This window comes from Rhipicephalus microplus, unplaced genomic scaffold (assembly GCF_043290135.1).
Source record: "Rhipicephalus microplus isolate Deutch F79 unplaced genomic scaffold, USDA_Rmic scaffold_182, whole genome shotgun sequence".
NCBI lineage: Eukaryota > Metazoa > Arthropoda > Arachnida > Ixodida > Ixodidae > Rhipicephalus > Rhipicephalus microplus.
The window spans coordinates 332,915-347,287 of NW_027464753.1; the positions used below are offsets into that span (position 1 = coordinate 332,915).

Here is a 14,373-nt window from a genome sequence, read left to right on the forward strand (position 1 = left end):
TAGCTCAAGCTTCTGCACTTGGGTAACCGCAATGTCACTCATTTCACCATTGTAGCTTTAATAACAAGAGAAATGAAAGTCAAATTTCCATTTTTAAATGTGTGCTGAAATCTCGAAGCAGATTTCTAAGTGAATTCATTATATTTTCTCTGCATTGGCTCAACGACATTTTCTGAAGCTTGATCTGTTAAATTCTCTGGCCATCTCAGACTACCACAAACTTCATTTTTAACTACCAGAAACTACATCAGCCCAAGTAGACACCATCAAAATATATGACATCTTGGTCATTGGTGTGGAAATTTGAAGGTGGCATCACCACCTGCATTTTATTTTTTTGTGCCTTTTCTTGCTTCCTTCGTGTGTTCTCACTGCAAGCATGGTGATTGTGGTAGTGTGTAAGCATAATTTAACGCATAATTTACTAATATGAGAAGGTTATGCTTTCTTTTTGGAGTCTGTCTAAAGCCGTGTCCCAAATCTGCGGCCTGCCAACATCTCGCTTGCGGCCCACAGCCTGCACGTGGCCATGGTTATACCATGCTTTTTTTTTTATTTTCATAAAAAGCATGTGCATGAGCTACGCTGACACGACTGGTCTAAATCGTTTTCCCGAGGCACACAATGTCGTCACCATGTGCCGAAGTGTAACCAAGAAACAAAAACAGTATTTCAGAATCGGTGTCCTGATTTTACTCATTTTGAAGATCAGCATCGACATGTTGAATGGAATCCTGGATTCAAATCTTGCTCAGAAATGACCCGTATATAATGTATGAGAAAAGATTTCTTTTCATTGGTAACGATTGCTGACGATATGTATGAACTACCTCACTGCCTCTCTTGCCACCACTTGTATACTTTCCTTTCTGACATGGTTCTCGCGAGACTAAATTCTCTGGCTACGGCCAGCTACCTGATATGAGTTTGAGACCCCTACTCTGAAGTTATTATGGTAAACTGAAAAACTATTAGATTTTTCTTTGCTTACAGTTGACATTTGTGAATGGGCAAATGTGTCTATCATAATTATGTTGGAGGCCTTGTTTTCCTCCAAATAAAATAAAAACACAGTGTCAATGCTGCTTTAGATTTGCTACTCCGATGTTCCTTTGTTACTTTAGATTATATGGCTAATAGTAATTATGTTACACATAATTTACTGTTGAATGTTGCGAATTCGCAACATACCGAAAAACTTTCAGCAAGCAAGTCACGAAATGCGTGCCGCCTTTAATGCCGGCTGTCAAGCACTCGCGGGGAGCGTAGTTTTCAGCTTGAAAAATAAATATAGCGTCGTCTCGTGTGAGACATTTTATGCTAGAACCAATACTTTTGTAGCTGATAATGGAAAGCACGAAGCATGTGCAGCAGGTCTTTCTTCTGGCCTAGGCGACGTAAGTTCTATCTTCAGTCATTCTTTTTATTTGGTGTGTATACACCCAAGAGGTGCCACAGAACATGTTACACAGTCTTGAAGCTTTTCTTGTTAAAGGTCCTCGATTCGGTGGCGTATGGAGAATTCGCAACACACATATATAGCGTCCACATTCATGTACATATATAGCGTACACATTCAAGTTGTATTTTGTTTAATTTACATGTGGAATCATTTAAAGTTTGCTATTTAAAGTTGGCACCTGACAAGATTATTTGTTTTGTTCAGCAGTTTCATAATATGGGCATTAAAGGTTATAAGCCTACACAAAGCCACTTAAGCGTATAACCTCTCAGTCTATGTTGTTTTACATTTTCTTGTTGGAGTTTATTTTGAATGCTTCTAAGCAAATCTGTTTTTGGAAGTGATCCTTACAGCACAATTGTTTGGTAGGTCTTAACTTTTAAAACGTGATGTTTTGCAGGAAGTCAAGGCAGACAGAATTGTACCTCTTGATGGCTACTTTCTCACCTGGCTGCAAGAGTGGGAGGTTGGAGTAGCAAGAAAATGAGGCACAGAAGGCATTGCATGCCACACTCGTTCGCTCGGCAGTGTAAAAGCCCACTGCATAAATGGCTCGTAGTTATATGAACTCTACAGTGACTACTCGCCACTTGCAAGTGGAAACATGATTGTAGCTAGTAAGATGTGAACAGAAAAAAGTTCATTAGTCTTGGGTTTGATGTACCGTTAAGCACAGTACATACGTGGTTTATAAAAAGTTTTGATAAAATTCATTCTTCGGTTAGGTTTTTGTCATCAGCGCTACAACTGCTCAAGTGTGGTAGCTGTTAGGATATGGCAAAAATATGAAACATTAGTAAGGATTGATTAGATGTGATGGTTATGAACCTTGTGTATGTTATGAGAAGCAATGTGGTATTTAGGATGGATAGGAAGAACCAGGGGCTTGGGTAAAAATTTGTATTTCAGGAGGGGGGGGGGGGGCAGTGCAGGGGATAGCACTTTAATGATGTGAAGTGGGGGCCGGGCTGGCAGATGTGGAGAGTGTCAGTTCATGCTCTGCACCTTGTGCTAAAAAAAAAAAAAAATTGTGGTGGTTTGGGCATCAAGAGAGTGTGCAAGGCTGCCCAGCCCCCCCTCCCTTGGAAATACGGGGGATATTTTTCTGTGCTGTAGCCATAAACTGCACAGCTTGTTCGCCACACTCAGGTCCTAGTTTTCAAATTTCTCATTCAATTTCACATGTTTCACACTGTTCATTAACTTGGTTATCATGTCATGGCAGCGAAAGAAAGATTACCAGTGCTGGATGATACCTTCTTTTTTGGGCATGGACCCCCCTAGAAAAAGTTCTGAGGACATCCTTGATGTGTTCGGTGTGCCATCCCTGGGCTATGCCACTTACAGAGCACTCTTTGTGTGAGCGGTGCTTTGAAAAAGGACTCCTCTTTTGTACTTCCCCCTTCAACAGGTTGCGCCATCTAGATGCACATGTGCAAACGCCACGCCTGTCTAGCGGTCGTGGCATTCAGCTGTTAACCCAAAAGTTGCGCAATCGAATACCAGCTGCATTTGGATCGATACAAAGATGCTTGAGGCCTGTGTACTTGGAATCGGGTGCAGGTTAAAGAACACCAGGGAGTCGTCATTTCTTGAGCCCTCCATTACACGAAATCCCTCGTAATCACATTGGGGTCTCAGTGTGTTAAACCTGAATACGGTTGTATCTCTTTATAAGATACATGCACAAGGGAGCACTTCTTTTATATGTGGTGCCTCCTATAAGCAGGGTACTGTGCATGCATTTTCTCGTCTACCTGTTGTTCGTGCTCTGGTGTTTATTATACGTATTTATCTGTTTTATCAGTGCCCCCTATAAAGGCATCTAACTGTACTGATTATTAGTAACCATTAAAATAAACACCCTGTAGATTTCGTGTCTAGGCTGGAAAAGGTCTTCATGGGGACACAACATAAATACCATTGCATAAAGTGAATCATGTTTAGAGATCTGCTTTAATGATTGGCAGCCTAATCATTGAAGGTCAGGTGTGTTACGAGCTAGTGCAGCCACAGTGCTAGATAAGCTGGCTGGTGTACTTGTTCACCTATCTGTGCTTGAGGCACATGCTGTTTCACTCATGGGTCTGAGCTTATAGGTGGGATTCACACTCACGGTCGCTCCACTATGATCCGTGTTACTAGATCAACTTTATGTTCCTTCAGCTCAAAGCCATTGGCAGTGTATTAGTCGGTCAATGTAGGTTCTACAGGGTTTGGATAGAAAGGCGGTCGAGTAGGAAACGGTGCATACTCGAAAAATCGGCGTGAACATGCCAGACGCACAAGACTAGAAGGACAGTGCTCGTATAGTGTCCTTCTCGTATTGGGTGTCTATTGTGTTCATTCTGATTTTTTTCAGTATTTTTTGTACCATCTTGCATGCTATTCTATTTGGACCAATAGCCTTCTCAGCTGTTCCAATATACTAAATAAAAAGGCATTTTAGGACAACCACGTGCATGTTAGAAGATATACAGTTTAATAAATGCAACCTCTTCATTTTTTTTATCCTTCTGTGGACGTAAGAATGAGCTGATTATAAAAGCACCTAAAATAATGACTGGTGCAGCGGCAAGCAAGAGCATGTTAACAGCACCAGGCTGGCTGGTAATCGAGATACAAGTGTTCACATACAAAACTAAATTTTCTCATGGCTACTTCAATAAGCACATCATTACAGTTATTAAAGCATTATAAAACTAACAAGTTACGTTTCAGTGAAGCGCCTGTTGGCAGTGATGGATTGAATTCTTGTACGATGTTGCCCTCTCTGTGAGATCGCCAGGGAGATTTTCGTGAAGAATGAGTGCTCGTTTTACTCTTAATGCCTGTACAATGTATAGATCAAGCTTTTGCTGCCTCCTGCATCTAATGTGGCGCCTGTTCATTGTAGCTTTTTGGCTTGTTTGCAGCTGCAAGAGGAGACATTGATTCTGAGCGGACTACGTGGCGTCGTAGTGCCGGAAAGGCAAACACACAAATGCTTTGAAATGTAGTAGCCATTGAGTGACCATCGAAGACTGCGGCCTTAAAAATAGAGTGCTGTTTTATTGCATGGTATCTAAACCCAAATCGCACAAAACTTTCTCCTTTATCTTCACAAAATGTTGCAGCGAAATTTCATTTTACTTGCTTCAACATGTTCACTTCGGCATGCATTTTTGTGGTCTTGTTTGTGGCGCGGAGCGACCCGCCAGTGGGCTATTGGATATATCCCCCGGGTGCAACGTAGCCAAGAATGTTTTGAAAAAAAAGAATTATGGAGTGGAAGTTCTCACTGTCTTGGAAGCAGAAGTGAAGCCAGACTTTGCCTGGAGTCTCAACACGTGGCTTTCTCACGTGATACCGAATGCGAGATAAAGTGCCTATGTTCTGCTAACATGAATCCTAGCCTAAACACTGAATAACAGATCACTGCTCCTGACAAAATTAATAAATATTGATTAGCATAAGCAGCTTGCTCCATACTAATGTTTTCCAAGACTTCAAGGCTTCTTAAGAAAACCAGTAACACTAGGACACATGTTCAACATTATCTATCCAAGAAAATTACCGCTATTAAGCTTGTACAGAGTGTAAGGCATGTGTGCTCTTTGCTAATGTATTATTGTGCCTGGAGTGAGATGGTGGTGGTGTGACTTCATCATCGAAACGTAATTTTCACTTCAGCAGTTTTTTTTTTTAACCTCCGTGGTCGTGACCCACTGGTAAGACATGCACCTATGCCTCTTTTGTTTTTCTCCAGCGATATGGCGCCGCCAGCTGTGCAGCGGGTGTTTCGCGCACTTATTTGAAAGACGCGCAGCTATTTTCTGTCTTCTTGGCATGAATTTATGTTTATGTGCAAAGTGCTTGGCTCAAGAAAACGCACGAAGTCCGTTTCTGCGATGTGTGGGTTTCTTTCCTCCATGCTGCACTTTCTTTGCGCCTGTCGAGGGTGCGAGCCTCCATTCGGTACTTTGAAAAGTTTTGGATGGCACATGTTTCAAGAACTGCAGGAAAAGGATTTACAAGCAACTCAATGGAGGAACGTGCCGCCACTCGGAGAAACGATCGTGCCATCTCACGTCCAATGCCATAGGCAATATATATTAGTTGCAGTTTTGAACTTCAGGCAGCATCAAAAGATGTAGAGCTTTCACACATCAGTCACCGGTGGGTCACGCTGCACACAGTACAAAAATATTAATTATTTAAGTGCGTCATGGGTCACCAGTGGGTCTCAGCCTTTGACATCAGGCAAGTATTTTCCTGTTCATGTGTATTCTCCTGCAGCATAAATCGCATCTCTTTGTTTAAATGTCATAAAGTTATCGCAGCCACAAGCAGATAAATGCACGTAATTTGGCAGCCGCATGCGGCGAGCACAGGCTGTAACCCACCAGTGACCCGCAACGCAGTGAATGTGTTAATGACTGTTAGTGTGTATTCCCAAGCACTATTTCTTGATACAGTATCAATTATCATTACATTAAAGTATTTTTCCTAAATGTTTTACAATTTTTATGGTCCTTTATAATTTGAACGAAAAGTGCAATTTTTTTTACTTATCTGAAAAAAAATTGATTGCATTTTAACTACCTGTACTTTGTTCTGAATGGTCGAGATTCACATGCATATCATGTCATATCATCATCTTCTATAAAGTGGTTTTCTTTTTGTTTCACCTGTTTCTTGCGAATTAAGCTCTGTATAGCTTTTTCTCTTACCTCTGGGGGTTTCTATAATTGCTGATCATTGCACAGAATAATGATTTCTTTGCGTATGTCAGCATTGCAGCATACCCTTTTAAAGCGTTCTTCTTCATTCCCGAAGCGTGACGGTTGTTTCATAGACATTGACATCATAAAGTAGAAATGCTGTGTTAGAGAGACAAAGTCTTAGATCATTCAAGTGCACTCATACCTCATTATAACAAGGTTGCGTTTTACATAAAAGTAATTTTGTTATAGTATTCAAAAACTCGTTATAAATGTATATTTCTAACACTATTATCTATTGCATGACTGTTCTTAATTTACTTTGTTTAACCGATATTTTGTTATATCCAGATTCGTTATATCGAGGTTTGAGTTTAATGTGCAGCTTTGCATGCATGTTAAAAGTTTTTGGCTTGTAAAAGAACACTGCATTATCTCAAATGATATCACCAGATGTGCTGTGTAATTGATCGCGTGATGGCCATTGCGATTTGCTTCATAATACTTCTTAGCATTTCTTGTATGATTATCTTTGTTGACATTGTTTTAGTGCATAACACCTACACTTCAGCTTGAGCAGAGTAGATCATAGTTAAGATTCGCTCCAACGAAATCTTTCCTGATCCCTTGTACTCTTCACTTGTACGAAATCGCTGATGAGAGCTAATGATTGCAATAATGTGGATGTCATGCTCGGCAGTTAATTTTTTACCCTGTGTGCAATCTGCCAATGTGCACATTGATTGGATCCTCTTAATATCCTCGTTACATTGTCTTACCTTTTGCCAATTTTATGAGATGGCGTTTGCATTCGATATCAACAACTACAATTGCACTTCGAGTGGTTGAAAAGTAATTCAAATATGTTTCGACGCATATGTGTTCTTTATGAAGAAGTTATATCAAGAAAGCAATACGAAAATAAAAGAAGTGAGCAATGTATTGCGAACTTTGGTTTAGAAATTAAGTTATTGTTCTTAAGTGAGCAGGTACTGTGCAGTCTTCGTAGCAGAGCAAACCGTTTACATCTCTTTGTCGTGCTCCGAGACCTCAAAGTTTGCTTGGACCACATTTGTACTTAGTATGAATGATCGTCACTATGACAATATATGTAACTTTGACATGAATACAGTATAAGTAAAAATACTTTCTATGAAATAATTTCATAGAAAGCACTTAGAATGGCACATTCAATATCTTTTATTTCTTTTTTGGCAAGAAATTGCTTATGCGTAGTTAAAATTTTGCTACTACAGCACTACATGAAACATTATTTGATGATGCATAAAATGTTATTTTACTGAAGTGTCGCGACTTTTTAATGATTCAGCTATTGAAATTTGTGATATGCTGCACTATCTCTGCTTTGTGCACTATCAGGTTCAATACACTTGACCGCAGCAGCCTCATGTAAGGAATGCTTTGCTTGTTGACAGCACTTTTTTTCCAAGGCGAGTTTACTCTGCCATACAAATATCCTGCATACGGAGACGGCTGTGGGCAAGTGTTAAGCTCTGCAAATGCTGATAAGATATTTCATTTTTGATATTAAAGTCAATTTTTTTCGTGGTGCACCTTACTGACAGCTACCTTCACGTCAAGCTACAGTGCTAGTTCTGGTGACTTCATGCTGCAATCTGGCTAGTTGTAATGACAACTGAAACTTTTCGTATCAGTTCTTCTTTAGTTTCTAAGAACTACTAACTAGCCATTCTCCCCCATTAGACTGACACTTGTACAACACCTGTTTTTTTTTAATCATCATGACATGTTGAGCTAGCATTCCTGTGAGTCATACAAAATGATGTGGGCTTCTTTGCAGCAATTTTCCTAACATCTACAGTGGACCAGCAGTACTTTTGAAGTAAATCAACTTCATGTGCCAAACCTTTTGTCTTTTCATCTGGCCGCAGCATCCGAGGCTAATTCTTGGAGCTTGGACCAGTCCCGTATGTTCCTCAGTGCAATCCCAAGTACAAGCTTCAGTGATCACGTGCCTGGAGCGGTGCAGAGCACGTTACGGGAGTTCGACGACAGTGGACCACCAACTTCAGAGACGAGAGTGGACCACCAACCAATCGAGTCGCAGCCGGAGACCCCGGCAACAGACAAAATGTACAAGTGCCATGTGTGTTCACTCGAATTCCAGCAATGGGTCGAGCTGAGGGCTCATCGGCAGATTCACAATGCCGAGAAGCCCTATAAGTGCAACTCGTGCCCTTACAGGGCGGCCGAGAAGAGTGACCTGATGACCCACGTTTGCACGGGTGAGAAGCCCTTCATGTGCAAACACTGCCTGTACAGGTTCAAGAAGAGGTGCCAACTGGAGTCACACATGCGGACGCACACTGGCGAGAAGCCCTTCAAGTGCGAACACTGCTCGTACAAGTGCGCAAGGAAGAGCATGCTGGATTCGCACATGCTCACACACTGGCAAGAAGCCCTTCATGTGTGAACACTGCCCATACGCATCTGCGTGGAAGATAAACGTGACGTGCCACATGCAGTTGTGCTGCAACAGGGTGGGGCAGATGCAACCACAAGACGAAGTGGGTGAGCAGAAAGCGAATGCACAGTGCTGAAAAAAAAAAAAAAAAAAAAGCTAGCGAAGTAGGTGTTTGTGAAGTGACACTTTTTGAAACTGAAATGGGAAAATTTTGGATTCTGCTCATACCTGAAGAGTACAGGGCTCATACGACCTTAGGGAGCAGAGATTTGCGTTTAGATTTCCATTCATCGCTCATTGTTAAAATCACTCAAGCAAAGTCACCACCTTGAAAAAAGAATCACGCACTGTTTAAAGCACTCACAGCAATGTAGTAGACAGTCCCTGATACGGCAGCTTCATTACCTCATCCCACCTTGCCACCAAATTTATTGAATGCGAAGCAGGTTAGGGTCGAGCTCAATCCGGTGTACGGCTTGACTACTCTTACTGCGCATACATGTCCGCTCCCACTCTCTCCTTTCCTGTGCTCTTTTTCTGTCGCATTGCAATGCCAATGCAGGGAGCGTCTGCTAACCTACGCTCGCTCTCCCCTTTCTCTCCTCGAGGCATTGCTCCCAGCAGTGCTAACACCACCATTGTGCATGCACGTCCTCTCCTTCTCTCTGTTCTCTCCTACGCTCTCTGTTCTCTCCTACGCTCTCACCTGGCAATGCCGGCGCAGGCAGCGTCTGCTAGCGAGTTTCCTGATTGAAAAAACTGACTGCTCGTTCTACAGAGCCGTTCGTGGGCCACTCCGTATATATAGGCACTGGATCTTGACCACCAATGTACGGCCGGTGAGAGCTTCTTCTAGTGCGTTGTTGAACAATGAAAATTTGCAATGTGCACGTTAACTAAAAGCGGTCTGTGGGTGTCTGTGTCCAATCCGAGTTTTCTGTTGCCCATTAGCAGCAATTGGCATGTTCCAGTAGGAAATACCGGTCCATCACTGCGTGCTTTGCGTCTCTCTAGATTTCTCTCCTGCGCAACGCCGTGATAAGCGCCTGCATCAACGCCGCCTCCTGTGTAAGTGTTACCGCCCACTGCTTCGCATCTGAACTTGGTTCCCTTTAGTGGGAGGTGGTTTAATTTTTTTATTACAGAAGTTGTTCTCACTGATTCAGTTGAAAGGCTTACTGATGAGAACTTTGTTAGTTTTTGCACTCACCATTGCCCTCATGCTGTAACTATCAACCTCAAATGAAGCACAAACAGTGGCAAGCATTATAAGATATAGTGCATGCCATCCCATCGTTGCTAGTGGAAGGCTGTGCAATGTTGTACCCCTGTAGTGCAATGTTATAGATCTGTGCTAATCGAGCTGCATCGACGTCGCCATCGGTGACATATCCAATAGACAAAAAAATAAAACCGATAAAAAAATACCTTGAATCTAATGTGGTTTGAACCCAGGCACATTGCATGGCAGTCGAGTATTCTACCACAGATCTATTTTGCCGCTCTACACCTGCAAAAAGACTCTACGCGGGTATTGTGCCAGCTACGGAATCTCGTTAAGCTTGTGTGGCAGAGCAGTAAATACTCACAATGCTAATTGCACAATTAGTGTGGTTTAATGCTTCCCGCCCACTGCATAGTGCTCAATCATTAGGGGTTCGAGGCTGAGGCTAGCCCAAGAGCCTCTCAGGAAAGAGGCAAAGTCCGACAGAAACCATGTTTATTGATCGGAACCTGGCCCGTAAGTGCCCGCAGCCAGCGGCTGCCACGTGCCACGAACGCACCCGGAATTCTCGTCTTCCTCTTCTACCTCCGATCGGCTCAGTCACGGTTGCTGCTCTCGTAACCTTCATCATTAGCCTCGTGAAGCATCAACAAAGTGCACAGTACCATACATATGTGTGGCATCTACCTTGCTTATCCACAGAAAGATAAATTGCATTGTGTGTTTTGTCCGTCTTCACAAAAAATGTGATTTATGGTGGATTCGGCACCTTGTGGAAAGCCAAAACTTCAAAACACAGCTGGCCTTGCCCCAACATGAAGCTGCGCTCAGAATTCGCATTATGTCATATTGTAATAATCGGTGAATTTTTCTTTTTCCTTTCCAAGTTCTGATATGGTGATTAGCATGGGCGTGCAAAAGTGCATGTGGTCTTTGAAAGTTTTTTTTTATTATTTTAGTATTTCGAATTATCAGAGCTAGAACGCAAGTGAAATTATTGCACTACGGCACGATGGCGCAGCTTGGCCAAATCAGACGCGCGCTTGTCTGGGGTGCTAACTGGAAGGCATGCTACACGCCATTGCTAATGCTTGTCGCAGTTCACATTTCGTTTGGCGCCAATAGTACATTATGTGCAAATTGTTCAGCATTTAACGGCTGCTGTTGAAACACACTGTAACTGCAGTCACCAATGCTTCATTTGCAGTCATCAATGCCTGACGGTTCTGAATTATATCTGGTAAACGTGCCCTTTTGTGCATACTGGATTCTGCATGTATTGAGTATGGCTTTCCCTCACAGCCCCTGTTTAATTGCGCAGTGCTCTCACCTTGGGGAGGGGCCCAGCCAGAGCTCTGTTGATTCTGACTTAGCCCTTGGTGTGACCGCCATATGTTCTGGTGTTGGAGAATCGAGATTCACTATAATTTAAGGAGCATGTAAATAAATGACTGACTGCTGAAATGTATTCGCACAGTCACCGAGAAGAGGGTTAGCTGAGGGAACATTCATTTGGTCGTGCAGCAGGGACGGAAGCATTGCCCCATGCCTTGTGTACTGAAACATGCACAACAACAACAAAGAAATTCCATTTTCGGGAAAGCTTGTCAGGTTTTTGTCTGGCAAGGTTTTTAAACTTCTTATTTTGACCTTTGAAAATTAGTTTTCTTTTTTTTCCTCTCATGTGTTTATCTGGAAGCAGTCTCAGAAAAGGAACGGCATTTTAATAATTCTTGAAAAAGGCATGTTAGATTTTTCTCTGAACGTGCATGGAATAGAATGAGAAGCTGATAACTGTGATCAAACTCTGCTCTGTGACACTTTCAACACCAATTGACAGATTGTAATAGAACTCATTGGTCCCATTAAGAATTGTGCAGGCACTGGCATTGGTTGTGATTACATGTAGCATGAACAGAGCACAATTCGTTGCATGAACTCTACTTGTGTTGTAAGCTCTCTAATGCCGTTTAAGTTTCCTAATGCTAATGTATTCAGATATAGTGCTCTCTCTTAATATGTAATCTCATTGAAGGCAGTGGCATTAAACTCACTTGGTTAATCAAGCAATTTACACTTCTATGCTGATTTCATGTATGCTTTTCCTTGCTTATTTGCACTTGCTACATCACAGGGACAGGTTTATTGTTCTCATTTGAAGCAGAGTTTTCACCCACAATAGCTTTCGCCCGAGATTATGCTTGTGAACAGCAGTTAAAGACAAGGCTGGAGCAGTTGTACAGAAATGGGAATCATAAGTTTTCACGCAGGATAGCAACATCAAATTGAAAACAGTTTTACAATATGGTACTGTGTGAAAAAATGTTCTTAATGAATAGTACCAGAAATCAGAAATTTGTGTTTTTTCAGTCATGTTGTAGCACTGCATAACGAAATATAAGCAGGGGTACACATTCGATGGCACAATGCTGAAACATCATGTTCTTAATTTACTGCTGTCTTTCACTGGTTACCTTTACTTTTCTGCTAAGGCATTATGCTAATGATGCTTGGAGTAAGGCACAATAAGGGGCTCGATTCTGTTCCTATTTGCCATTGTCACATGTTCAGGAGAATTGTGATGTATGAAATTACAATTGAGGCTAAAATTTGTTTGAGCCAGGAATCTTGGTGACCGGGCTCAATTTCAGGATTGCCTAACGTCATGCTGACATCAGCATGAACAACTACATTCACTTCTTGGCAAATGCAGTGCTAATGCCAAAAAATGGTGCCCAGCATCGCATGGAAATAAGGAACCCCATCTCCTCAGAATATGATAGTTCTTGCGAGTGAGGGCAACACGAATGTGCCATTTATGATATGCTCTGTTGAGCTTGTTAGCTGATTATTCCAAGGCCGTAGCAGTATGTGTTAGTTATTGTATTGAGATGGTAATGCAATAATGTGATATTTCAGAGTACTATTTAATGAAATGCAAATACTAATGAGTTCCTAGGGTTGTCAAATTTCAGCTGCCTGTATAGAAATTAGAAAATGGTTTTGACATTCATGCTTTGATTGCACTATACTGGGCTGTTTTTGTTTTTAATGGTAGCTTTCACTGCCAAACACGGCAAGGTTATTGAGTTGTTCTTGTCCTCCCATCCGGATGTCGTGAGGCTTGTGTTTTTGTTGGTTCAGAAAATGAAATCACATGACTAATGTTTCTTTTGCATGTGTGTCAACTTATTAAATGAGTAGGTGTACACTCAAGCCTCATCGAAACAAAGTTGCATCTTACACAAAAATAAGTTTGTTATGTCCGAAAATTCATTATAAGGGTATATTCCCAACACTGTATATATTGCAAGACTAATCTTTATTCACTTCGTTATAACTGATGTTTCATTAATCTGGGCTCATTATATCGAGGTTTGAGTGTATTTGCTTTTTAATTCTAAGGCTAAGAATAATAAAATGCAAACTTGAGCAATTATACACTTGGGAATCGCTACATCCCAATCAAAGTAGACTTGAGAAAGGAAGAGTGAATCATAGACTTCTTGAGTAAAGAAAATGCTGTGCTTTCCTATATACGAGACACACCGCCTATTTTGGCGACATTCAAGCTAGAAGAAATTTGGTTGAAGAGTACACCTAGCATCAACATGGTCGGAACGGGGACATGCAGCTATGCATCCTTGGGCATTCATCAAGTGTACCTATAAGGCATCGCTACGTTTATAGGCCTTTTTTTACTAGCACTTACCGTAATTCGTTGTCCACTGTTGCTTTCGCCTTGTATAGTTTCGTAAATGGGGTGCTGGCCTTTGTCAAGCCGTTAGAGGCTTTTTGCTAGCCCCGTAGCCTCACCAGTGTTGTTTTCCTTCCTGTTGATGCTGTAATAAAGTTCTTATTATTATTATTACAGGCAAACTTATACAAGACACCGAATATTTGTAAGTGTCACGTTTACCAACTGCAAATTCCAGCAGGCTAAAAACACCTGACTCACTCCCAAGGCACGCTATAACACCAAAACTCTTGTAGCATGATTGTGGCTGCCGCTGCAGCCTGCTACCATAGCTGTTTTATGCAACCATGGCTGTGCTGCAAATGCTGACTAGTGTTTTGACCATCGCTCTGGTGTCTAAACAAGTTCGATTTTTCTTCAGAATGCCACAGGCAATTCATCATAATCTTGAACGAAAATGCGTGCATTGTTCACACAATTGATTTTTTAGTATGTAGGAAGCACCAACAAAAAAATTTTAGGGGCTTCTTATGCACCAGAAAGTTCAGTAGTCTACTAGTCTTTCAGAATATCTCCACTTGCTAGTTGACGATGACACGTCCACTTGTAAATCTAATGTCACTGTTTATGTGCAAGCTGTTGCACAGTTTGCCCGTAGTTGTACTTTTTTGTTGAACTGAAAATTCATCTTAGCTGGGACGCAGCACAGTCTAAAATACGATAGACCTGGAAATGAGAGACAGGAGGAACATGTCAACCATGAGCTGACTAGCATAACCAAGTAATGACATTTATGTGTAAAAGGAGGTATAAAATGAGCAGATTACAGATTAATATAAT

The 14,373-nt window shown here is 41.6% G+C and overlaps 1 protein-coding gene across 5 annotated transcripts in view; it reads left to right on the forward strand.

Moving 5' to 3' along the window:
- The window catches only part of LOC119165565 (BCL11 transcription factor A-like), a 30,107-nt gene extending 16,403 nt beyond the window's left edge, over nt 1-13,704 (forward strand). For all 5 annotated transcript variants that reach the window (XM_075885533.1, XM_075885532.1, XM_075885534.1 and 2 more), the window contains exon 3: nt 1,863-13,704. In XM_075885533.1, coding sequence (XP_075741648.1) covers nt 8,117-8,620 — 504 coding nt within the window. In that variant the 5' untranslated portion in view covers nt 1,863-8,116 and the 3' untranslated portion in view covers nt 8,621-13,704. The remainder of the gene's footprint in view (nt 1-1,862) is intronic.
- The last annotated feature ends 669 nt before the right edge of the window (nt 13,705-14,373 follow it).